At 39.3% G+C, this 26,904-nt stretch overlaps 1 protein-coding gene across 1 annotated transcript; it reads left to right on the top strand.

Moving 5' to 3' along the window:
- Window positions 1-212: 212 nt before the first annotated feature.
- Window positions 213-26,575, top strand: LOC138775524 (coiled-coil domain-containing protein 39-like; the record flags this gene model as incomplete). Its single annotated transcript, XM_069955954.1, has 18 exons — window positions 213-333; window positions 2,333-2,420; window positions 2,568-2,703; window positions 4,046-4,138; window positions 7,531-7,596; window positions 8,173-8,301; window positions 8,986-9,177; window positions 13,881-13,984; window positions 14,725-14,857; window positions 16,600-16,794; window positions 18,379-18,547; window positions 19,947-20,084; window positions 20,447-20,616; window positions 21,219-21,427; window positions 22,982-23,105; window positions 23,482-23,641; window positions 23,755-23,861; window positions 26,363-26,575. Coding segments are annotated over 18 exons (2,547 nt in total), but the record flags the coding sequence as incomplete, so codon positions are not given.
- Between the last annotated feature and the right edge of the window lie 329 nt (window positions 26,576-26,904).

The following is a 26,904-nucleotide window of genomic DNA, read 5'->3' as shown; positions in this document are numbered from 1 at the left end:
AGAGATTGTAAAAGGAAGAGGGGCATAGAGGAATTCTTTCCACCATCTTACCTGTAAGTCCCAATCTGAATATTACAAAAGAAAACGTCAAACACATGCAATGTAATCAGAATGTGTAAGCATGGCTGGAGGCTTTGCTATCGGCCCTTCTGTATTTACAGCAATGTCTGTTTTTTTCATATAATAAAACAGCAATGTAATATTTCTTGTAGTTACAAAGAAAACAGAAGGAGAAGATGAATTTGACTAACATGATAAAAGAAATGGAAGATCGAATTCAAGCAATGTCCGATCACCTTAGAAATGTCCGGCAAGAACCTGAACTATACCCAGGTAAATATGCACGTTAAGGTCAGGTTTTTATAGAGGTATTACCAACTTCTAATGCTGTAGAATATTGCCATGATATACCATGTCACTATTCGGATGGGCCAGACAATCCTGAGACTGAAGACACATATCATACATCATTTGTGCTCCTGGCCATTCATTCTCCGGGGAAATATTATTATTAACTACTAGTACTACTTCTCCTCTGGCCTTCATTTTACACAAATGTAAACAAATGTATTTGCAGTTTAGAATGAAACTTGGCTGAGACATCCAGCCACAACTGCACAGAAATTATCTTTTATTCTAATGGTCTTAGGGTACTGGTCACGGAGGGACACAGGGAACTGGAGGGAGACTGAGCATCCTTCTGCCATCATCCTCTCCAGCAGCCACAACCCCCACAGCTCTGGGAGTCGGGTCGTGACATCACCATTTTATCCAGGAAGTGAAGCCTTGATGTAGTATTAAGTGCAGGGAAAAAAAAAAAAAAAATTCCCATAATATGGTGTATTAGTAATTTGTATAACTTTTGGGAGGCAATTCAATACTTAAATAAAATTATTTGCTGGACTTCTCCTTTGAGGCAAGAAATCAACCCTGACACTATTACATGTTGGCTACGGCATGGATCTTTAATTTAACTTAGCTAACAAGCTAACAACAGTACAGTGCAACTCCAGCATTAGATAAAGTGAGCAGACAGGCAAATCTCAGTATATCTGCTGTAATGGTCATTTTTGCTCTGTTTTGTAAATTATGCAAGCGGATCCTCCAGCTTCACTGCTGCAGTGTCTTTAACCCCTAGAGGATTAAGGACGTACCGGTACGCCCTGGAAGTCTGTGCCCAGACGACCTGGGCGTACCAGTACGTCTTTCTATGAAGTGCGCTCAGGAGCGGATCGTGCTTCATAGGAGGTGGTGGGGGGCGGCTGCAGTGAGCAGCCGGCACCTCACCGTTAATGACAGGCTGCAGCGATCGTGCCACAGCGTGTCATTAACCCCTAAATACTGCAGCATTTAAGTGTAAGTGACAGGGGCAGTCCCCTGTCACTTACCGATCGGGACTGCGGGGGTCCCGACCGTTGTAACAGACTGCCGGAGGTCTCTCACTTGCCTCCGCGCGGTCCAATCGGCGATATGCTCACTGAGCCTGCACAGGCAGGCTCAATGAGCAGATCGCCTATCACACTAATCAAGCTATGCGTATGGCATAGCAGTGATCAATGTGATGATCTAATAAATGAATGTAAAAGTCCCCAAAGGGACTTAAAATGTGTAAAAAAAAAAAAGTAAAAATCATTATTACACTAACCCAAAGCCCCTTTCCCTAATAAAAGTTAAAATCACCCCCCTTTCCCATTATATAAATAAAACATATAAAAATAAATAAATAAACATATAATATACCATAGCGTGCGTAATTGTCCAATTTATTAAAATATAACAAGCGTCATCACTAATGGCGAATGGCGTACACGAAAAGAGGGAAAAAAGTGCCAAGATTACCGATTTTTTTTGTTGCATTATATATATAAAAAAAAGTTAATAAAAAGTGATCAAAACGTCCGATCTTCATAATTATGGTATTAATAAAAACTAGAGATCATGCAGAAAAAATGACACCACATACAGTCCTGTAGGTGAAAAAAATAAAACTGTTATAAGCACCACAATAGGCCCATTTTATAATAATTAATTGCAAAAAATAAATAAATAAATAAATAACATTAGAAAATATGTGTAAACCTGCATATGGTTGTGTTCGGACTGACCTATAGAATAATGGTATCATGTTGCTTTTACCGTATAGTGCATTACGTAGACACAGGAACCCCCCAAACGTTACCATATTGCATTATTTTTTATGAATTCACCAATTATATCTTCATAAATAATAATTTTGGGGTTCCATCATACCTCCCGGGTATTTTACCCATCATGATCTCATGAACAGCTTCTGCTGTCTTATGTTAGTATAAATCTTCATGTCCTTACCTAGATTCTATTAGTTTCCTGAGTGCAAGTTTTGTTTGTTTGAGAAATGTAATGTTAAAGCCCTATGTGAGCAGTAAAGGCAGAGCTGCTTTGTGAGACGTGGGAAGCAGTGGCGCTTGAGAAAACATTGACACAAAACGCTTTTTCATTCTGTTGTGTTTTATTGCAGAATGTTTTGTATATGCCCAATAACACAGACAGGGGCCTTTAATGTAACTCTTCTTATAGTCTCTTTGTAGGGCTAGAGAGAAAGAAAATGAAAGTGAAGAACACTTTAAGACTCTCGCTGAAAGAGAAATTGGGCGTCTTAAGCAAGAAATACATCGTCTTGAAAATGAGCTGGTGTCCTTGAGAGAAAAGAAAAATAGTCAAGAAGTAAGGTTTATGTGTACATTTCATTTTTTTTCCACATTATTATGTATTCAAGGTAAATACATATGTAAAGGGTTTTCTTTAGATACAGACATTGTATTTAGTCTGTACTGTATGTTACAGTCTGATGTAAAGGAAATCATTATAGCAATAGAACATAATAGGCGTATGAATTGAATGCATTGAGATTTTATAGCTTTCTATAATTGAATAATCTGATGTAAAGAAGAAGCTGAAAAGTAGTCCACTATAATAAATATACTTCTTATACATAAACTGTCTGTATATGTTAATCAAAATCTTTTATCCAAAATCTGATCTTTCTAAAATTCGGGACTTCGGAAATCCGCTAATCTCTAGTAAAAAACAGTAGCAGATTTTTTTTTATTGATACTTTATTTTAGGCTGTCCTTTCTTCCTTGAGACTTTGTACCAATAATTGTATGTAGTTTATTGTTAATGTCATTGAGATTCTTCAACAAACCTTAAATATAGAAGCCAACAGGAAAAAAACAAAACCTTATATAATGTTATCAAACAATTACAATATGTTATGGTTTTGATCCTTTAGGTCCTGCAAATATTGGTTAAAACCAGTACATTAGACCCGATGACTACACTCCAAGTTGTGCGACATTGTGGGCACAAATATACTTATGAATTAGATTCAGATTAACCTTCGCAATAAAGAACCGAGGCTCACTATTCACACATCTGTTCTTTGCATTTTTTATTTTATCTAGAATAGCATATTAAGGCTACAGAAAAACTAGAGAACTTGAAATGTCAACTTAATTGGGACCAGCAAGCTCTAGAGACCTGGCTAGAAGAATCTGCTCGCAAGGACGAGGATGCTGTGGCAATCAGAAGTATGCACAAAAGGATGAAGGAAAAATCAAAGTAAGTACTTTTGGAGTAGTTAGCCCAATATAGAAAGTAATTGCATCCCACTAGGATGTACCAATTATTTCTGACAGTGAGACCACAGATCCTAATTTTGCGCTGCAGCCCCTTTATAGTTTTATAAGCACAAGCCTTTGAGTAAGAAAAAAGCCAGCGGCACTCACCGAGTTTCTGCAGCAGTTGTGGTTTATTCAAGATGCCATCATGCAGGTACGTTCAGGGCAGGGAGAGACAGGTTCAAGGGTGCTGTGCCCTGTGGCTACAGCGTTTCGTGGGCTAACTTTCCCTCTTCATCTGGCCAATTTATAGTTTTATTCTTGCACATCAGCACAGTAAGCACTGCAAGAAAGCTGCAGTCAGCTTAATAAGAATACTCATTTAAGCCCATACATATTTTATAATGTATACTGTTTCTGTAATGTTATTTGTATCTCTTCTATAGGAACTGTCACTGCATATTGAAAGGTTGACTGTGGAGTCCAACCACAAACGCAAACTTTTGGACAATGAGATGACAGAGACTATCACTACCCAGGTACATATTTGCACAAAAATCTCCCAATTTCCCATGTTTGATTTAATAGATGCGCTGTGTGCTCAGCGAGAATAGGTGTAATATTTATTGAACTGGTTTTATGTTATTTAATGTTCTTTTCTACAATTACATACATAGCTTTTTCTGTGTCGTATACTGCCATTCTGACCAATGCCAAAATGCTTTATTCATGATTCCTTGGCAGCCAGCATGTGGGAAACATGCACTACCAGCCCTCTAATAGCTGCACCTTTGGCTTTTTGGTTACTGGAAATTTCATAGAACTTTGTATTAAGCTTAAATCATAAAAATGAAAGTCTGTCTGTCTGTCTGTCTGTCTATAGATTTCCAAAAGCCTAAAGCGTTTGACCCCAAATTTGGCCCACAGATACATTGGGTGCCCAGGCAGGTTAGAGCGAAGGTTCCGTCCTTACCAGATGTACAGGAGGGGAGGGGGAGTGGGAAGAGCGCCCCATAGAAACGAATGGGAGAATCTCCACAATGCACACACAGTGACATAATTAGTGCTGTAGCTCTGCCCAGCAGAAATGGCAGTTGGAATCCTCAGCAACCAATAGGATTACTACTATTTTTAAGGGAACTGGAATCTGATTGGTTGCCAGGCAGCTGCCTCACAACAAATCCACAGAAATAAATACAGTAACAGTGTACAGTGTATATATACAGTGTATACAGTAAGGGGCCTTACCTGCTGGGTGGGGTGTTGGGGAGTGTATACAGCATGGGGGCTACCTGGGGGGGGGGTGTATACAACATGGAGGCTGCCTATGGAGTGGAGTGTATGCAGTATGGGGGCAACCTACAAGAAGGGGGGGAGTGTACAGAGTATGGGGGCTACCTGTGGGGGGTGAAGTGTATACAGTAGTATGACATAAAAATAAAACACCATATTACTCACTGTTGGAACAATAAATAAAGTAATGTAAAGCAATGTATAAACTAGTATTGCTTTGAACCACTGTGAACTGCTGCAAAGCAAAAGTTTTTGTAAATGTTCACCATTTTTTTATTTAATGCATTAAAGTGGTGCTCGGTAGACTATGTCATAGAGTTTGTGGTATTTTCACCCAGATAGACATCCATTCTACAATCTCCAGACTAAGGGCGGGTTCAGACGACGGAATTTTTGCGGATAAATTCCACAGAATTCTGTCGCCCTGTAGGTGCTTATGGCCGCGGGCCTTTCCGCCGGTTCCATAGACACCATTCTATGGGTCCGGCTGATTCCGCATGCCGCCGAAAGAATTGATTTGACAATTCTTTCGGCTGAATGCGGAATCTGCCGGCCCACAGAATGGTGTCTATAGAGTCAGCGGAAAGGCGCGCGGCCGTGAGCGTGTACAGGCGACGGAATTCCGCTGAATTTATCCGCGAGAATTCCTCAGTGTGAACCCACCCTAATATATCAACAATTTTATTCAGATTAAAAATAGGCACTATTATATACTAGGGTGGACATTTACCTTAAGGCAAGGATCCAAAGACTTAGTTTAAAAGGATACCGTGGCCATTTATGTTGTTTTTTCTTTTTTTTGTATATATCACTGCTATGTAACATGAAAATAAAAAACACGCTATTCTCACCTAACCACACACCCCCTGGGGTCCTCGTGCAGCGTTTCCAGGTCCCCCACTGAACAATGCTGCCCCTTCTTCCAAGACAAACTCGTCTAGGTAGTGACAGCCTGCTCAGCCAATCACTGACCGAAGCGGGACAGCACCATGGCCAGTGATAGTAACAGTAAAACAGAGTCCTCCACTCCACAACTGGGTCCAACGGGTGCAGGTCCAGGAAAAAAAGCTAGGCAAAATGAAATCCTAAAAATTTATTAAAAAACGACAGGACGTGTTTCAGGATTGCACCGATCCCTTTCTCAAGGTAAGACACTTCAGAAAGGTATCAGTGCGATCCTGAAACATGTCCTGACATTTTTTAATACATTTTTAGGCTGGGTTCACACACAGTATATTTCAGGCAGTATTTGGTCCTCAAGTCAGGTCCTCATAGCAACCAAAACCAGGAGTGGATTGAAAACACAGATAGGCTCTGTTCACACAATGGTGAAATTGAGTGGATGGCCGCCATATAACGGTAAATAACTGCCATTATTTCAATATAACTGCCATTATTTCAAAATAACAGCAAAAATTTGCCATTAAATGACGGCCATCCACTCAATTACATCATTATGTGAACATAGCCTTTCTGTGTTTTCAATCCACTCCTGGTTTTGGTTGCTATACAGCCTCACAAATACAGCCTCAAATATACATAGTGTGAACCCAGCCTTAAGACTTCATTTTGCCTTGCTTTTTTCCTGGACCTGTGCCCATTGGACCCAGTTGGGGAGTGGAGGATTCTGTTGCTGTTACTATCCTGTTGTTGTTGTCTGGGAGTGGCTGGGAGTGGGAGTGTTGTGTCTTGTATTAGTACAATAGCATCAGGTGAGAATCTCAATTTTCTCTCTTTCCTGATGCCCTTCTGCCTGATTTCTACACTTTGGAGCACTGTTCATTTTTGTATAGCCAGTTATAGGCTGGACAGGCTTTTACTGCTGAGACCAGTTTGTCTCAGTAGCAGATGAGACATTCAGTGGGGCACCCGAAGACGCAATTGTAGGGCCCCAGGGGAGCATGATTAGGTAAGAATAAGATGTTTGATTCTTTTTCTATGCAAGAACAGGAAGCTATGAAAAAACACATAAATGGTCAGAGTACCCCTTTAATAACATTACATTAAGTGTCTCTCTCCCCTTTAAAATGCCTACTGACACAGAACATCAGATTTATACTTAAATACAGACCTTGTTTTTTTTTGAGTATTTTGTGAAAGCGTAAGGGCCCTATTACAAGGGGCAATTATTGGCTGATATCATCCTGTGTGGGCTAGCAATCAGGCAATGGATAACTGAGTGCTCATTTGTTGAATGATTGGGATGTTTTGACCCACTTAAAAAATTATTGGCTGTTGGTCACATGTCTCCCCATGTTATAGGGGTGTGCAGATGAAGGCAGTGATGATTGACAATTTACAGACAGGCTCAGGCCGTCTAAAGGTGTGTTTACACAGACAGATTATTTGACAGATTTTTGAAGCCAAAGCCAGGGACAGGCTTCAAAAATTTGTCAGATAATCTGTCTGTGTAAACACACCATTACACAGCCCTTACTCTAATTATGGTAATACAGTACATTTTGAGTGCTTGAGCGCTGATAATCCTAAATATTATAAAGATATAATGTATAGACCGATACATATGTTAAAGTGCACCTTTAGGGTAATAAATGAATATAGTGCAGCATTTATCAATTGCCACAATGTCACATTGTATGTCTTCAGATGATATTCCTTCTTTGTTGTAATATTGCAGCATGGACTGCTTAGTGACTATGACGCATGGCAATTATATAATGAGGGAGAAGAGACAGAGTGCAGGGTACGTAGTATGGCAAAGGCTCAGCGCTCCTATCGATAAAGTAGCAGCAGATTGACACTCTTGTACTCAACAGAGGAAAGGTACCAGCACTCTGTCTCCACTTTTTTATTATGTAAGTGCTGTGCGGCATGAATACCTGCCAGTCCTCACGGCAGTATTATAGAAAAGAAGAAAATGCTACTGTAAAGAAGCATGACAAAGTTGTTCTAGTTGAGGAATCCAACACTGCTGATTTATCATACCAAGGTGTTCTGTAAAAGTGTAATCAATGTAATTTATGGTTGAGGGAGGGAGTCTCTGTCTCTCTGTCTTATGTCTAATTCCTGCATTTATTGTCAGGGAGCATGAGAGGGAGTGCTTTGAGTATTGTGCCGCCATGTTCTTCATGCTACAAGTGGATCTCACTACTTAGATATGCTAATCTTGATGCTACTGAATTTACTGACATGTAACATCTGGTCACTTATATGGTGTTACAAATATTTTATGTTATGGTATTATAAATACATATTTACATATAAAATAGATTTAAAGTCTAGCCAAACTGGTTATCTAATACACAGGTCTGTCTTACAGATTGAACTCGACAAAGCAGCTGAAGATTTTCGCACAGCCCACTCAGAGAGACAACAGCTAATCCAACAGTGGGAAAACACCATTGATCAGATGCAGAAAAGGGATAGAGAAATCGATCAGTGCACTTTGGTAAGTAGAGAGACTTCTTTCCATTAAGGGAAAATGTATTAACAGATCTGGGAATTTAAAAAAGGATGGACATGTAGTTTGGTAAGGCAGAAGATGAGGGGAGGAGAGAAAAGGAAACATAGGGAGGAGACTATGGTGGATCCAAGGAAGCAATGAGAAAGAGGTCCAAAATACCACTGCGGTTATTAGGGCCTACTCGTGTCTACTATTAAAGGAAAGAAGGCAAAGGGAGAACATGCCAGGGTGCACAACCAAGTATAGGGTCAATTCAGCAGGGTCTGGTAGGTGGGAGTCCTTCTGTTTGCTAAGTTGAGCCATAAACTTGAAATAACTTTTGTCTAAATGCTTTTTTGGATCATAGCTTTCCTGTAGATTTGCAAGGTCGGACTGGCCGAGTGTACAGGTGTTCTGAACAGGGAGTGGGAGGAAAGCTTTTCCCAGACACCTCCGGGGGCAGCTTATCCTCAATGAGAACAAAAGGATTTGACATGTTGAAATCCAACATGCCTGAGCCTTCTGTTCCCCTGCAGCAAATGTTGGAATAAGTGTTGGAAGGCCTTCATATGCATAAGATCATCATCAGAAATCTCTGGGTTCAGAAAACATTAATCCTATGTGTGGGTACCTTAAGGATTAAAAACTACATATTTAATCTAATTCTTAAGTAATTGTTTTTTATCTTAGCAATTGGCCCAGATAAAACAAGAACTGCGAGAAAAAGAAAATGTTATAAAAGAGAAAATTCAATTTCTGAACAGTGAGATAGAGAATAACAAGGAATATGAGAAGAAAATTTCCAATGTAGAAAGAAAGGCTGCCAAACTGAGACAGGACTATCAGGAGCAAGAGAGCATTCGAAGTCAACTACAAGATGAGGTATTGTGGAAAAGAAGTGTTATGCGTTATTAACCTTTAGATGAGCTGTTTCACATATAACTCAATGTCTTGGTTGGCTTTAATTGCATGGCTGCAGTTCTGCTGCAGAGCAGGGCTAACCAGTGAGACCCCATGATATGTACAGATCCTAAAGATGCAACAAATTACCTGGTAGAAAAAAAACATGGAAGAATTAAGCAAACAAATTAACATACATTGTTGAATACATGTACATCATTTTCTTGAAAGGTATGGTGGAAGTTTACCTAATTTAGCAAAAACTGTCTGTAGTTTTACAGTCCCTCCTAAGGCTATGTTCACAATGCACACAGTGTATTAAATCATGGATGTTGTCTGCGCGGACAACGATCATGACAATTGATTTTGTACGTCTAAACACAGGACATCATTTTTTAGTTTTTCTACACAGTTTTTCTATTTTAACTATTGTTTAATTATTTTTATTATTAAATTCAATGGGCTTTTCAATTAAAGACACATTCAAAGGGCAATTGGTCCATCTAAACTAAAATAATTTCCAAACAGCCGTCATTGCACTTACGGGTGGCTAAACAGTTAATGATGGACGTCATTTTAAACAGAGTGGAAAAAATGTTGTGTGAACATAGACCAATACTTTCTATGATAGGCACTGTTTACCATAACCATTAGGATTAAAGTTTAACTTTATAAAAAGTCTAGATGACATCAGACATTTCGCTAGAGAGGCACTTTAGCTTTTCATGTGCCTCCAGGAACATGGAAATGTCTGACTTTGTGTGAAGGGTTACTTCATAATGCCCATGGCCACTTCATTTAGTAAATTGGTGAAGGTCCAAGCTCACAGATCACTATCAGTAACAGTTTGGGGCTGGGTTCACACTACGTATATTTCAGTCAGTATTGTGGTCCTCATATTGCAACCAAAACCAGGAGTGGATTGAAAACCCAGAAAGGCTCTGTTCACACAATGTTGAAATTGAGTGGATGGCCGCCATTTAATGGCAAATATTTGCTGTTATTTTAAAACACCGGCTGTTATATTGAAATAATGGCAGTTATTTACTGTTATATGGCGGCCATCCACTCAATTTCATCATTGTGTGGACAGAGCCTTTCTGTGTTTTTAATCCACTCCTGGTTTTGGTTGCAATATGAGGACCACAATACTGACTGAAATATACGAAGTGTGAACCCAGCCTAAAGGGGTAGTTTAGCAAAAAAATTAAATTCTTTCAAATCAACTTGTGCCAGATAGTACCAAAGATTTGTAATTTACTTCTATTAAAAAAAATCTCAAGTCTTCCAGTACTTATCAGCTGCTGGATGTCCTAAAGGAAGTGGTATTCTTTCCATTCTGGAGAGTAAGAGAAGTTTTCTATGGGGATTTGCTACTGCTCTGGACAGCTCCTGTCATGGACACCTCTTTCCATGACAGGAACTGTCCAGAACAGTAGCAAATCCCCATAAAGCCAGGTGTTAGACGGGAAAGAATACACCACTTCCTGCAGCACATATAGCAGTTGAGACATATTGGAAGACTTTAGTTTTTTTAATAGAAGTAAATTAAAAATGTCTGGCACTTTCATGCACCAGTTGATTTAAAAGAAAATGTTTAGTGGTGAGCTACCCCTTTAAAGGGAATGTGTCAGGGAAAAATAGGTTATTGTTTAACCCCTGCAAGACAGAGCCCTTTGATACCCGGATGTCCTGATCAAATTAATGCAATGTGTCATTTTTTGCGCCATCTCTAGTTTTTATCATACACCATATCATATTGGTGTAACAGAAAAATTTTGATAGTTTTTTCCTAATTATTTTCTGATACATAATGTAAATAAAATCAGCAATCTTGGTGGGGTTTTTTGTTTACGCGGTTCACCATGCGGGAACAATAATGTTATTTTAATAGATCGGACAATTCCGCACGCTACGATATATAATATGTTTAGTTTTTTTATAATTAATTTTTTCTTTTTATAATGGGCAAGGGGGTATTTTAAACTTTTATTGCGGGGGGTTTATAACTTTTTTTTTTATTATTACATTTTTTTTTACACTTTTTTTTCTTTCACTTTAAACGACTCTGTCCCCTTAATCTGACCCCCCAAACCACTTGTACCTTCAGATAGCTGCTTTTTCAGATCTTGGATTAAAAGCAGCTATCCGAAGGTACAAGTGGTTTGGGGGGGGGGGGGGGGGTCAGATTGTGGGTACAGAGTCACTTTAAACATGCAATCATTACAATGCATGTACTGATCTTTGCTATGTCATAGCAAAGCATAGATCACTGTTATTGGCGATCTATGCATAGAGCCTGCCTGAGAGCAGACTCTATCCATAGATGGCTGAACCGTCAGGATGGAGGTAAGAGGCTTACCTTCGCCAGTCGGTACATGCATGGCTGCGGGGGTCCCAATCACTCAGTGACAGCAGCTTGTTCTGTCACTGAGTACCTTAAACACCACGATCGCTATAGATAGCGGCATTTAAGGGGTTATTGGCAGCTGCCTGTCATTACCCTCGGCTCTCGGGACACTGATGTTTGTGGGACCGCTGTCACTGCAGCACACATCAAAAGCCCCTTCAGTCAGGAACGTATATATATATATACATTCCTACTGCATGGGGTATGTGTAGTAGGAACGTATATATACATGTTACTGACGTGAAGGGGTTAATGAAAGTTTTTATGTTAAACAATGAATATTATGGGATCAGGCGATTTACTGGTCAGAGGGCAACTGAACTTTCCTTTTTGAAGAGTAGTGGTAGTTACCACTGGGCCACCATTGTATATTTCGATGCACTGTGCACTTTTATTGTTATGTCATGTTGAATGATCAACTGGAGAGATTAAAAAACACACCTTGGGTGCACATAGTGTGTTACTGCAAACAGGACATTCGAAAAGAAATGGTGGCTTTGGAGCCGCTCACCTGGGTTGGTCGTGCTACGAGCCAGACACCGTCGATCGCATAATCAAATAACGAGCCTCTTGCAGCCAGTCCGCAGGGCCGGGGGATCCCGGTGGAGAATCAAAGGAAGGTTATGCCAGCTGGAGGTACAACCGTGCAAGGAGATCCGGGACTTTTAGTGGCGCTAACGGCATCAGATGGACATCACTCCTTCAATGATGGGAGTAGTAGTGCTTGGTATAAAATCAAAGCTTTATTACAAGAATAACTCGTTTCAAGGGACAGCCTTTTCATCAGATTCGCAAGCACTACTACTGATGTTGAATGATCAGATAGTCTTGTGGTGATTTAGGGTTAATCTGTTGCCCCAGTGTGATTTTCTGTATATTTTGATACACATGCATGTATTTTGTGTCCTAGCCCCTCCACCTTGTTTTTAAATGTCCTTTTTGTATTTGTTTTTATGGGATTATTTGGAAGTTATGATTTAACAAAAGTCTGTTTATTTACATGAATTTGGCGTTATTTTGGTTTTATAAGGGTTTATTGTGACTTCTACCTGGGTCACACAGCATGCTGAGAGAACTCTACTATAGAAGTGAATAGGGAATAAAGAGGTATTCCCTTCTCAGCTGATATTTAATTTCGTAGGGCTCATCAAGTTATTTCAAGTTATCATCAATATAATTTTGCAAATACATTCATTTAGATAACTTGTGTCTTTTTCTGATATGCTGCTTATTCCCTCCCATTGTTGACAGCTCGTTGTTTAGGTTACCAGCCACCGCTCTACTTTAAAAACAGAGGTCTAGTTGGTGTCTGTATGTATATATAGATATTGTTTACATATGTTTATATATTATACGGTATATATACACTATATCTCTATACATATACATTACAGCTATATATACACCAGCCGCCAGACCACTGCTTTTAGAGCAGAGTGGTGGTCGGTAACCTAAACAATAAGCTGTCAACAATGGGAGGGAAAGAGCAGCATATCAGAAGAAGGCAAGTTTGGTAAATAAATGCATTTTCAAAATACAGTGGTACCTTGGTTTAGGAGTAACTTGGTTTAAGAGCGTTTTGTTTTAAAAGCTCACAGTTTTTCAAAATTGTGACATGGTTTAAGAGCATTGCTTAAGTTTAAGAGCTCCCTGTACTGGGTGGAAGCGCGAGTGGGGGAGGGGCATGGTCTGCATAGCGGGGTGTACAGCCCTGTACTCTGACCCAGGAATTCTCCCTCACCTTTCAAATCATAGCAGATCCACTTCAGGCTGGGGCTTGCATCAGGGGACAGGACTGTGGAGGTAATCTCATCATAGATGTTCTGCATGTTTGTGCCCACATCTGCCCTGCTCATTCCTTCATGCTCCCTGCAGTCTCCGTCAGCCCTTGTGTTTCCCATCCTCTCCATTACTGCATAGTAACTTATAATATCACATATACTGCTGTTTCTGAATGTTTGTTTTACAGGTTATTCAGAATAATAAATCATTATTTTTGGGGTGTGGAGCCAATTGTCTGCATTTCTATGATTTCTTATGGGAAAATTAGCTTTGGTTTGGTTTGGTCCCGAAACGAATTATGCTCCTAATCCAAGGCACCACTGTGTTTATCTTGACAAGCCCTGCAAGTTTAACTATGTTCGCTGAGATTAAATTATCCTAAGATTTTAGCACACAAATCTTGTCACTCATGGATTTTCTTGAAATGAAATTTACTTTATTGTAATTGCCATCATTTTATGTAATATGTTTTTGATATTATCTTTATATGTAGCTTGATACACTTAAAGGGACTGTTGATAGGACAGCTACTGAATTAGAAGTTCTGCGAATTCAAGTTAACAACCTTAAGAAAGATGTCCGGAAAAAGAATGAAAGGTATTGTATATATCAGTTCATTTGCAGAAATGGATAGTGTGTAGGAATATTTAACATGTAGTGTGAAAGTTAATAGATATAATGTAATAGAGGTAATAATTTCTTCTTATTGCAGGAAAATTTCATTCAAACCTGAATTTTCCTATTGTAATGATCTGTTATGGGATTCTTAATACTTTCTAATTAAATACGATTTAGCCCTGGTGTTTTCTTTAGCAGACCAAATATATTTATAACTTGTGTCACAGCACTAGTCCCCAAGCACTTTTGCTTATCTGGTTGTATCACCCACATTTATAAGAAATCCTGACCTTTCAAGTTCCAAGTGCCCCACACACTGTGCCCAGTATCTGATAACTGTGCTCAGCAGTTCTGACGCTATGTTCAAATGTTTTCTAAAATGCCAGAAATAGTAGAAAGAAAAAAAAACTTTGAACGGTGCATGCCATCGACACTCGGGGACATCAATCAAATATGACTGAGAAGGAGGGGATGCAGTTAGTGTGACCAGAAGCTGCCTCCTCTCCTCTCTGACTAGTTACCACAAATCTGTATATGACAAGGTGCAGATCACAATTTACAGCACAGTGCAGATGACAAGTGCAGTGGACAGCCGGCAAGGCGATAGTGTGGGGAATCAGGGGGAGGGGTATTTTTCTATTTAACTGCACGCTAAGCACAGTTATATAGAAACAAAAATAGTGCTTGAGAGTTGTCTAACATTCAAATGATTTTTTTAGACTAAGTCAAGCTAAAGACTATAATGAAGGTTTGGCTGTAAAATTAAAGCTTGTGACAGATTCAGCTCTGAGCATGGAAGAAAGGGCTCAACGTATAGATGAAATGCTAAAGGAACAGGAGACAACAGTCAAGGTAAGATAACTAAAGTAACTAAACATATAGTGCTGACTATTAAAGTGTCACTGTCGTCAGAGAGACCTGTCAAAAGTTTTGATCAATCCAAGTCTGAGTGTAAGAATGAGCAGGAAGAGGACCACACTGCCACGTGGTCCACTCCCCGCTCTGCATCAGTGAAAACAGTCGGGCTCAAAGACTTACATTATAAGGCCATGTTCACACAATGTAAGTTAAGTACTAATCATGGCTGTTGTTGCCGAATTGCAACACGGCCGTGATTAATACTTAACTTACATTGTGCTGCAGCTAAAGGCAATCTTGGCTGGAGTGTATACACATAGTATACACTTCGTCCAGGATCACTAGTGGCCCTGCAAAAAATTGTTTACACAATGGAGCGTGCGGCTCCGGCCTCATGCTCCATGGGGAATTCAAATGCGGGCGCACACTGATGTGTCCGCATCCGAATTCAGGTGAAGTTTAGATCATCTGGCCGGTACTGCAGTAGCGGCTGGGATGATCTTCTCTGACACTGGCCATTCTGTGAACATGGCTTAAGTCTGACCGATCACATGACACAGAGCTGGTAGAGGACAGACTGAGTAACTAAGCCTGCTTTGGCATCAAAGCTGCTTTTTTGGGCCTGTGGCATTGGTTAATAGGGTCTCTGGCATCTAGTTTTTTTTTTTACAGTTAAAAGATGTCAGAGGTCTGATCAGCAGACCCTGTGACGGGGGGGGGGGAGGGGGGCCTCCATGGCAGCCTTGTAAAAGCTATTGCTACAGCTTGCTACAGGCAGGCTGTACTGGTAGATCACTACATACAGTACACAGTAATACAATAACAGTATTGCAGTATACTGTGTAAACAGTCCAAAGATTGCTTAGTCCCTAGGAAGACTAAAGAGGTGTAAAAAAAAAAACGCTGAAATCATTAACTTTTGACATGTCTGATCCAACCAAATCCACTAGATTTTTTTTTTTCATGGTCAGGTACAGAGAAATGCAACATTTTGACCAAAACTGGGTTTTTATCAGGCTGGGCAAGATCTCTGCCTGTGCCCCAGATATTAGACAGGCACTGTTTTGAAGACTTCTATTTTCCTGCGGCTATTTTTTCTGTAAATATGGTGCACAATTGCTGATGCATGCAAAGGGATAATGGAGGATAATGGAGGGGGTCAATGGAGAATGGTAGGGAATTCCTCTTTACTGTATAAACACAGGACAGTTTTGTCTTTAGTCTCTTACAGTGGAGAAATTGGGTATTTACAGAAGTACATGATGGGCTGTAGAAGTAGATGAAGAACTGTAAAAGTGATTGGACTATTAAATTTTAATCAGCAGCATTCATAAAGAGCTCTGTATCTAAAATGCACCCCATGTTAGGGTAATCTTAATTATCAGAAATGCTAGCACCAGGACAATCTGTCAGTTCTGGGCTATTTTCCTTAGCATTTAGAGGTAAGATACAATAAGCGTCCCATCGGGGTAGCTGCTGTAAAAGCAGACAATCTACATACCAAACTCTAATGGAATTTATGGTACCAGTTATGTTACAATTCAATCTTATATACAATTTTTTTTTGTTTTGTATCCTATCATGACAGACCTTTACACATTAAATAATAAATGTATTATACAGTCTATAAAAACGACACTATTGCCTAAAAGCAGAGCTTAAATAATTAAACCTGAAATGTCTTTTTCAGATATTGTATAGAACTACCATCATAATATTGTCATTTATCTCCACAGGATCTTGAAGCCCAGCTAAAACAGATAAGAGAGCAACATTTCAAGAAATCACAGGAGCTGCATGAGCACAAGACAAAAGAAAAGCACATGATATCAGAAATTAATGGAAGCCAAGTCTCGCTGAGAAACCTTAATAGTCAACTGCAAAAACTTGACCTGCATGCTTTAAAGCAACAGGGGATCATTTACAATCAGGTACAAATGCATGCTGGTTTTCAACCATTAAATCCCTTAAATACCATTGCTGTGATTAAGGAAGCTAACCACATGCAGGACATTTTTTTGTAATTGAAAAATTTTCTAAGATAGAAAGACAGCTAGAAAAAAAGCTTTGCAGGAAAATAACCAAGTATCCTAAGGATAAGAAAGGGTTGGTATAATCACGATTAAGAATAATGATTTAGATGAATTAGACTAATTACTGTGTGTTTATATATAGTTTATATTAACCTTTGATTATAAAATGTAGTTTTTAATATACAGCTAAATAACAAGTACCAAGTAATGTTTAGAATATCGCTAAACCTCGATGAACTTTAAGTTTGACATCTAAACTATATAGCTATTTTCTCTGAAATTATAAAGAGGTGTAACAGCCAGTCAGAACCTTCTACTTTTTTTACCCTCTCCCTCTGACTTTATGGGTGCCTTCACACATACCAGATCCGCAGTGGATTTCACGCTGCGAGCTTGCAGCGAAATCCGCTGCGGATACTGGTATAGTGAAGGCCTATGGGGTCACATACCCACAGCAGAATTTTCATTCCGATACAGATATGTGACCCTGCCCCTTTAACCCCTGGCCGCCCGCAGCCCTGGCCCGAAGCATATATTACCTGCTCAGGACCGCGGCTGTGTGAGGCTCCTGACTCCCCTCAGCTCCCGTGCACCGATTGGCTGATGAGGAGCGAGGAGAGCTGGGAGCGTCACACAGCCGCGGCGTCAAGCAGGTAATGTATGCTTCGGGCCGGGGCTGCGGGCGGCCGGGTGTTAAAGGGGCCGGGTCACATCTGCAGCAGAATGAAAACTCGCAGCGTGAAATCCTCTACGGATCCGGTACGTGTGAAGGCACCCTAAGGGAATTCTGTCAGCAGTTTTGAGCAATCAAACAGCTGACAGCCCTATAAAAACATAGGGGTGGGGTGGCACTGTTTTGGTCATGAAGCTTGTGTTTTATCTCCCTGCTGCTGCAATGTGTCCAGGATGTGGGCTTTTCTTGTTTGGTGCATGGAGCTCCCTCGAGCTTTTCTGGGCTCTCCTCTCAGTTGTGATTGACAGCTTTAGCAGTTTGGACGCTAGAGCTGTCAATCATAGCTGAGTGGAAAGATTGGGCAAACTCAAAACAGGAGCTCTGTGTGATGAACAAGAATAGTGGACCTCCTAGACATTTGCCGTGATAGTGGTCAAGAAATTAAACAACATTTTTGTCGGTCATGCTAACTGTATGACCGCAACGTAAGATACAGTGCCACTCATCTGTCTCATATCTGTATAAGGCTGTTACCACTTTTGATGCAAAACTCTTTACAGATTCCTTTTAAATTCTGTTGCATTTTTTCCTGCTGTTCTTGTCTATGCATTAGAGCATTTATTGTATTATTAGTTACTAGTGCTTGCAATTTTCAGTCCGTGTGGACATTTATGGAAAGATGTTTCAGAGGTAGTATTGTCTGGCCACAATATTATGTGTATGGTTACCTTTCCAAAATGTAATCCTTACTTTCATATGATACATATTTTTGGTTGGTTTAGTCTGACTGCACGTGTTTGTATGTACAGGATTTCCAGATACAACAACTGGAGCGCAGACTAGCAAGACTGAAGGGTGAAGTCAACACAGATGAAAAACATGCACTGGAAACAAAAGTATCCGATCTCAGTAAAATGTTTGATGAGCGAAAAGCTGCCCTTAATCTCCTAAATTCTCAGCACAAGAAACTCCAAGTAAGTAAATAGATGCTACAATGTAACACATTAGGGCAGAGTTCTGTCTAATCCATGTCCCTGTCATTAGAAAAAAAAACTTTTGACAGTACGCAGAGAAATCACCCCGTCAATCTCAAAAATATGTTAGGAGAAGCACTTGGATATGTGCTTCACTCTGTACTTTCTGTCTTTCTGCATGAGATGAGTAAAGGTGGCCTCATGCAGTGAGATGGAGATGACAGCAAGCTGGGGAACGAACTGCATAACAGCATGCTTCTGTAATGTAATTTTAGAATTTGTGAGGTCTGAACAGATGCCAAATGATCAAAATTTTAATTTGCAACATGTCAAAATGTTTTCCTAATGTCAAGGGCACTTTAAAGGAATCTGTCAGCTGTACCTGTTCCTAAGGACTGTAGACACTTTTAGATAGCCATTAGGGTATAAAAGCAAACTGGTATCTTTCCTAGAGCTGATGGTGGTTGCCAAGCTTATAAAATAAGCCAAGTGTCAAGGAGGTTGATTCCGAGCTGCTTTAGTGCCACAGCCTGGCACACCTCCTATCTTGCCTCCCAAGCCCCTCCTCAATGACATGCAGGGCTCTTTACATCAATCAAGATGGGGTTAGGAGGTGAGAGAAAGCAAGGTGTGGAAAGCTGTGGCACCTTAAGCAGCTTGGCCTTTCACCTTCTTGGCACTTGTCTGAGAAATAAAACGGTTGGTTTTATAAGTTTTGAAACCCACATCAGCTTCAGGTTTGCTTTTATACCCTAAACACATAGCTAAACCGTGTCTTCTGTTCTTAGCAGCAAATGCAGTAGATAAATTTCCTTAAAATTTTTCGCAAGAAACGAACTTATATGACCCTTCTACTGCATTTATTATGTGTTTAGACACTTTTTGAGCATTGCCCGTCAGGGGTAAAGAATAAAGTATGCCACACTAATAGGTGGTATAAAGTTAGACAATAGAGATGAGCGAACCGGGTTTGGGTTCGAATTCGATCCGAACCCGAACGTTCGTCATTTGATTAGCTGGGGCTGCTGAACTTGGATAAAGCTCTAAGGTTGTCTGGAAAACATGGATACAGCCAATGACTATATCCATGATTTCCACATAGCCTTAGGGCTTTATCCAAGTTGAGCAGCCACCGCTAATGCCGAAAGTTCGGGTTCGGATCGACTCGAGCATGCTCCAGGTTTGCCTCATCTCAACAATGTCTAAACATGCAACAGAATATATCATACAGCAAGAGCCATGATAATACATTTTGCACAACTTTGTTCTTTGTATACAGCCTTAATGGAACAGATAGCATATTCAACTAGTTTATTCACTTACATTGTACGTTTGTACTGTATTGTGTATTTCTCTTGTGGACCTGATTATTATATGACTAAATTGTATTGTCTTATAAACAGGCAGATGTTCGTACATCAAACGGGAACTGGAAAAAACTGGCCAGGAAAAGGAGAACCTGATCAGCAAAATGGAAGAACTAAAACTGTTTAATAATATGTCCGATAAAGCATTAAAAAAGCTGAGGACGTCCAAAACAGGTAATTCATAGTGGTAAATCCTATTAAAGTTCTTTTGTCAATTTAAACATTTAGATCTGTATTATTTGTGAAATGTCATTAAGGTAGTTTTTTACGTTTGGCAACAGCTGGAATAGAGTTTTATCCTGTCTTGCTTGCGTCTTCAGGCATTTAGTGGTATGTTCTTGATACAGAAGACAAATGTGCTCCTGCTCTATTTAAGTATACTTATCCATGCATAATTGTGGATTCCAATGATGTCTTTTTCATATGTGCATATAAGATGTAAAAGGGTAACAACAACAAAGCTCAAAGGCATAAATGTTGTTCTCTTCTTTCTTATTATCATCAATACTGTTCCTTTCCTTTATTTTTTTTTTTAGATCTTTCATACCCTGCCGTGCAACATTCTACATCATACATCATTACAGAACCTACATTGTTAATAATCGATAAACATAATAATTCTTATGCAGTGAGAAGTACTAACTGTAAATTTCCTATCACTACATGCAAATGCCCACAGTTAACAGTATGTGAAAATAGTGTACAGGTACAAAGGTTTCTTTGTACAGTTAGTCCTGTGGAGAACAATTATGGAAATGCACGTAGATTAATAATTCACTAATTACACTACTTTGTTGCTGGAAATTGAATATCAGTGGTTGCTTTTGCAAATTAGATGTGAATCTGAGAGTGCCTTTAAAGGCCCCTATACACTTTAGTTAAAGGTCAGCTGGCTCTGCCAATTTTAGAGGGACCTGACAATTGTCTAATGTGTATAGGAACCTCCCAACCCTTCCCCAACATCATCTGTCAATCGAGAGAAGGGTAAGGCATGTTGGATTTCATCTGCCTGACCCTTTTGGTTCTTGGGAGATAAGTCAGCATTTTAGCTGCCTGATTGTGGCTTTATTTTCCCTTTCCCCATTTATATATGTGAACAGATGAGATTGCTGTTGAAGGTCTATGGGGGCTTTTAGGCTTCCACATGTTTGGGTATATGTGCTGTAAATACTCAAAATATTGAGGTAGAGTGAACCCTGGGTTGCCGATATGAGACAATGCTTCCATCAAAGCCCAGCGTGGTTAGATAAAGGTTAACTTTTTTCAGATTGAACCCTTCAGTAATTTGAGATTGGTTATATTTTGTAGGAGTTCATGGTTGACGACAATATTCTTAAACTGGAAATCAAGCGACTGAGAGACATGCTGCACAATAAAGCAGATGATGTGTTCTCTTTGGAAAAAACGCAAATTGCAGTTGGAGCTGCTATGAAGGAGAGGACACAGGAGATATCTATACACAAAGAGATGCTAAAATCTCAGATACGGCTTGCAGACCAGGAAAGACAGACTATAAGGTAACTGCATTTTGTTGTCTGGCCCCCTTTAACCCCTTTAAGACAGAGCCCTTTAATGCCCTGATGTCCAGGTCAAATTAATGCAATGTTCCTTCTCACCTTCTAAGAGCCATAGCACTTTTATTTTTCCACCTACAGGGCTGGTTGGCGTGTCATTTTTTATTGATATCATATTGGTGCAACAGAAAAATTGATTGCTTTTTATAATTTTTTTTAATATATAATTTAATAAAATCAACAAGCCTGGTGTTTTTTTTTTCCTCTTACGATATTCACCGTGCAGGACTAATAATGTTATATGTTAATAGAGCGGAGAATTCCCCACACTAAGATATGTAATATGTTTATTTATTTTTAAATATTTTTATTTTTATCATGGGCAAGGGGGGTATTTTAAACTTTTATTAGGAGTGGGTTTATAAGGTTTTTTTTTTATTACACTTTTTTCACTGTAAACATGCAATCATTAGATTACATATACTGATCTTTGCTATGCCATAGCATAGCATAGATCAGTGTTATCAGCGATCTATGCATAGAGACCTGCCTGAAAGCAGACTCTATGCACAGATCGCCGAACCGACAGAACGGAGGTAAGAAGCTTACCCCTGCCCGTTGGTACATGCAAATCGAGACCCACAGAAGCTTGTTCTGTCACTGAAGTACCTTAAACGCCGCGATCGCTTTAGATCGTGGCGTTTAAGGGGTTTAATGAGACACAGCTGCCTCTCATTACCTCCGGCCCCTGACACACTGTACACATCCATAAGCCCCTCAGTCAGGAACGTATCAGTATAAAAAGAACTTATTGTATGAGTGAAAAAGAACTCATTGTGAGGTTGAAACGTTGCGGTTTGGGCGAATAAAAATCACTTTATTCTTTACACTTACTTCGAGTGCCAGAGTAATCTTTTTCGTTGTACATTGGAGCACCCATGGTCACAAGGCGCATACTGGTTGGCACCACAAATTTTTTGGACTAAGGAGTGCTGCACTACACATCTTCTTTGTATATATATATATATATATATATATATATATATATATATAATATATATATAAAAATTACTGACAGCCAACATAAAGAAAAAAAGTACATTTTTCAACAGGATGCAGGATTCACACTTCCCAAAATCTATGGATCCATATTTCCACGATCAGTAGATTACAAGGACGCAAACCAATGCTAAAAAAAGGACCTAGTGCAGACCTATATTATTTTACCGCCTCTCACAGAAATCAAAGGGATCTGCTATTTTTTACAGATATATAACCTGTTTGGCATCTGTACGGATCAGTTATAATTGACATTTTGAAAAAAAAAATAAAACATATTTACAGAAATACGGATGCACTACATATACCCAATCCTGATTGTACGGGTGGATAGCAAGAGGAATCTATGAACTTGAAAAAAATACTGAACCTGTGCATAAGGCCTTAGCCTTAAATGCTCCAGAGACCAGAGTCTCCATGAGACCAGTCATGTTTATTTGCATATTATGTATAATTTCAAATAGCATTTCAGTGGTAACCCCTTGCCTCTCTATACAGTCAAGAACTTCATGAGAGAATTGCAAAAGTTGATAAAATGAGAAAAAGATTCGAAATAATTACTGTTGCAATGATGCCACCTGAGGGTGAAGAGGAGAAGTCACAGGCATATTATATTATAAAGGTAAGAACAAACTGCCTGTCCTCCAGCACAATTCTCTAAATAACAATTCATCGCAGAAGTGGCTACTACAAAATACATATGCTGTGGTCCTCTACTGCTCTCCCACCAGCTCCTAGCTCCCTTCTATATATCTTGGTACTGTGCTTTACCAATAACGCAATGATGCACAGGGATGTTTCTGTATCTTCCATTAACTCAGGACCCTTTAATGCACTAGACTTGACCAATATATAGTATATTGTAAAATATTTACTGTGACTTTAATGCACCACAACCCAATAGTGAACATGGTTATAAAAATTGTTTAGAATATTTTCTTGTTTTTACAGAGAAAGTTGTGAAATTTGTTTTTTGTTTAGTGTAATGTCTTTTTAAGGCTGCACAAGAAAAGGAAGAACTTCAGCGGGTTGGTGATGAGCTGGATGCTAAAATACGCAAGGCTGAAAAGGAAATCAGTGCTTTAGAGAACACCCTTCAAGTCATAAATGGCTGTAACAACTCCTATAGGAAATCTTTTAACAAAGTGACTGAAACAAGTACGTTTTATAATGCACTATGTAAATCGTGTTCCCAATGCACCTTTCAGTGAAATGAATCATGCATGAAAGTGTATATATATTTTTTTAATACATGATAAATGTAACCCTAGGTGAAGAGTATGAAGAAAAAAATCAACTAGAAGAGCAAAAGAAAGCTGCTGAGGAAAAATACAGGTACAAGAGGAGACAGATAAAGGAAATTCAGGAAGACATACAGGTAAAATGTCTTTGTAAAAAACATAAATTATCTGACTGATCAAGAGGTTATGGGACGTGGCTACATTCAGCATTCTTCTGGTTGCTGATGGAAACCCATCAACAAGCTTGTTGTCAAACACATCAGCTTTGCTGAGCTCCTAAAATGAATTATGGAAATTAGTTTTACCCTAAATGGTTACCATATAGTGCCTAATGTAAGATTATTCATAAGTAAAGATTTATATAAAAAATATTCAGATCTCTGCAACTCAAGGTATATGTACTTATTTAACCCCTTTGTGTCTTCAGGTGTATATGTTTGCCCAATGAGCACATTAAGGACAACTCCCACGAAAAATTTTTTGGCTTATTTAACACACATTACAAAGTTATATAACTTTGTAATGTGGTTAAATACCCGGTCTGGGCCCCCTTCCCCCCACTTTCCGACCCCCAACCCCCCGGAAGTTAAAGAATGTATATATTACCTATTACGATCGTCACGGTCCTCTTCTCCCGGGCGGCATCTGGTGATGACGACGTCGGAGTCGGGGGCGGTCTGGGTCTTCTTACTCCTTTGCGTCTTCTTTGAAAGTGAATGGGAGAGAAAAGGTTGCTGGTGCACATGCGCACCAGCAGCCTTTTCATTGGCTGGAGCGCATCACATGGCTTCCAGCTTGCTCAGCCCTGATTGGCTGAGCTTGCTGGAAGCCATGTGATGCGCTCCAGCCAATGAAAAGGCTGCCGGTGCGCAAGCGCACTGGCAGCATTTTCTCTCCCATGGACCCGAAAGTGAGAGACATCGCTGGACGGTGGACGCAGGTGACAGTGAGGCGTACGCCGGGCGAATGGAGTGGCGATCGTCACCGGAGGGATGGTGAGTATGGTGTCTGTGTTTTTTTTTTGTTTGTTTTTTTTTTGGGGGGGGGGTCCCGCGGGAGTTGTCCTTTAATATTGCAGTGCAATGTATAAGCAATTCTATAATGAAGTTCTCTAGAATAAAATGCCACCATCAAAACCTTATAGTTCATTTTCAAAGAAGCCCTTACACAGCTCAGTAGATGGAATAATATATGATATGATTCAGATTATGGAGATACAAAACTTTTATTAAAAGTAGTAAACCATAATAACAATCACATATGTAGGGCATGGTTGTTATCAGAATAAACATATCAGGTTGACCAAACGGCACAACAATTTTTCAATCTTAACTAAAAAATGTTTACAATTTTTTTTTTACATTACAATTTATGGTAAAATGAAAGGTGCTATTAAAAATAACAATTGATCAAGCCATCATATGACTCTGCGATATAAAAATTAGCTCTGTCCTTAAGGGGTTAAGCTGTGTAATATTTTACCTTTCACTCCTCCAATCTTGATGAAATTTCATTAATCACACAGACCATAGTTGCTAATGGTTACTGCAGCCATCCCTCAATAAATAAAAGGGAAAAACCGGCATCCAGTGATGATTACCGCAGCTTTGTTTTTTTCTATAACTAATCAAGTTTTCTTGTTTCATCTTCCTGGGCAAAGAAAAATTAGTGGGTTAGCTGACAAAATAAATTTTCATATCTTGCTGAACTGGTGTCAAAATCCATCCTTACCTACCATGGCCCACTGTAGCTCCTTTCCAATGGACTTAGTGCTTGCTCTTTCCCTGTGCTTCAGAGACAAGCAGTGACAGCAGCGGGCAGTAAAATTTTATTTTGCCAGGATACTCCTTTAGGGTAGGCTGTTAAGGTAAAGACTGTTTGGCATTATTATTAGAGATAAGCAAATTTACAGTACAGATGAAGCAAATCGCTTTGTTAGCTTGGCAATCTACTTGTCAGCCTTCTGCCTTTGAAGTACAAGCCACTCCATTTTGGGTACCTGGAGAAGCTGGATCCAGTCCTGAGAGAAGTTTCCCAGGACTGGATCCAGCTTTTCCAGGCACCCGGGGTGGAACGGCACTGACCAGCATGGACTTCAAATGCAGCAGGCTAATAAGCAGACTGCCGAGCTAACAAAGCATTTCTTTTCGTTTGTACTGTAAATTTGCTCAAAAAGCCAGGATGCTAGATTGCAAAAGCAACTCTCTAATGTTATAGTACAATTTACAGTTTCTAAATATAAAAGCAATTCTCTAATAATTGGTGTCAAAATACAAATTCCTTTTATACTGTGTATATATATATATATGTAATTGAAAATCTGTGCACACAGTTCTGTACATTGTAAATTCAATTTTTAACCCTTAAATTGTAACTTTTTTGTTGTCATCCTAAACTTCCCAGTAAATGTAGGGCAGTCTTATTTGTCATGTGGACAGGACATAAGACAGGAAAATATATTAATATTGAAGATTCATAAATGATATCTGAGGGCATTACCCATTAGTGCTGTATCCAGCTGTACAGACACACTTACTGATAAAACGTCTTCTTAATGTTAAAAGACAAACCAGACTTAAAAAAAAACCATGACAACAGGCTCTATATGATCTTTAAAGAAACTGTTACTTTATTCCAGATTATGAAAAACACCTTTGATAGCATGATGAAAGAGGAAACGTCGTACCAGGAGAAGGTGAATGAAATGCTTCCCTGCATTACACAGCTTAACAAAGAGACAGAGGATCAAAAGACCAAGTTGGAGAGAGTCATGAAACAGGTTAATGTCCACAATGTTACAGGAGAAACATGCTTTATATTCTGTACAGAAGAGAGATGTGAATTCTTATAAGGATCGGTTTTGTTTCAAGTGATTTTCTGTTCATAAGGCTCAAACCTGTAATCTTTTCCTCAGTAACTTATAGCAATCTTTAGAAAAACGCCTTTATCTTCTCAAGTAAAACATACATTAGTATCATTATTATAAGTTAATATAAAAGGATTACTTGATGCTGTATTGACAAGCCAGGTTTAAAATGGTGCAATTACATCAGATTCCTACAGATTCCTAAGTGAATGCAGCTCCTTTCATAATTCTCCTATAACGTGGTTTATGGGAAACCCCACCTAATGACAAAAACATGATTATATAAGCAGTACATTTAAAATGTAGCATCTCTG

Source organism: Dendropsophus ebraccatus, unplaced genomic scaffold, assembly GCF_027789765.1.
Source record: "Dendropsophus ebraccatus isolate aDenEbr1 unplaced genomic scaffold, aDenEbr1.pat pat_scaffold_1702_ctg1, whole genome shotgun sequence".
Lineage (NCBI taxonomy): Eukaryota > Metazoa > Chordata > Amphibia > Anura > Hylidae > Dendropsophus > Dendropsophus ebraccatus.
Note: the sequence above shows the minus strand (reverse complement) of the source record. Positions and strands in the feature narration are given on the sequence as shown.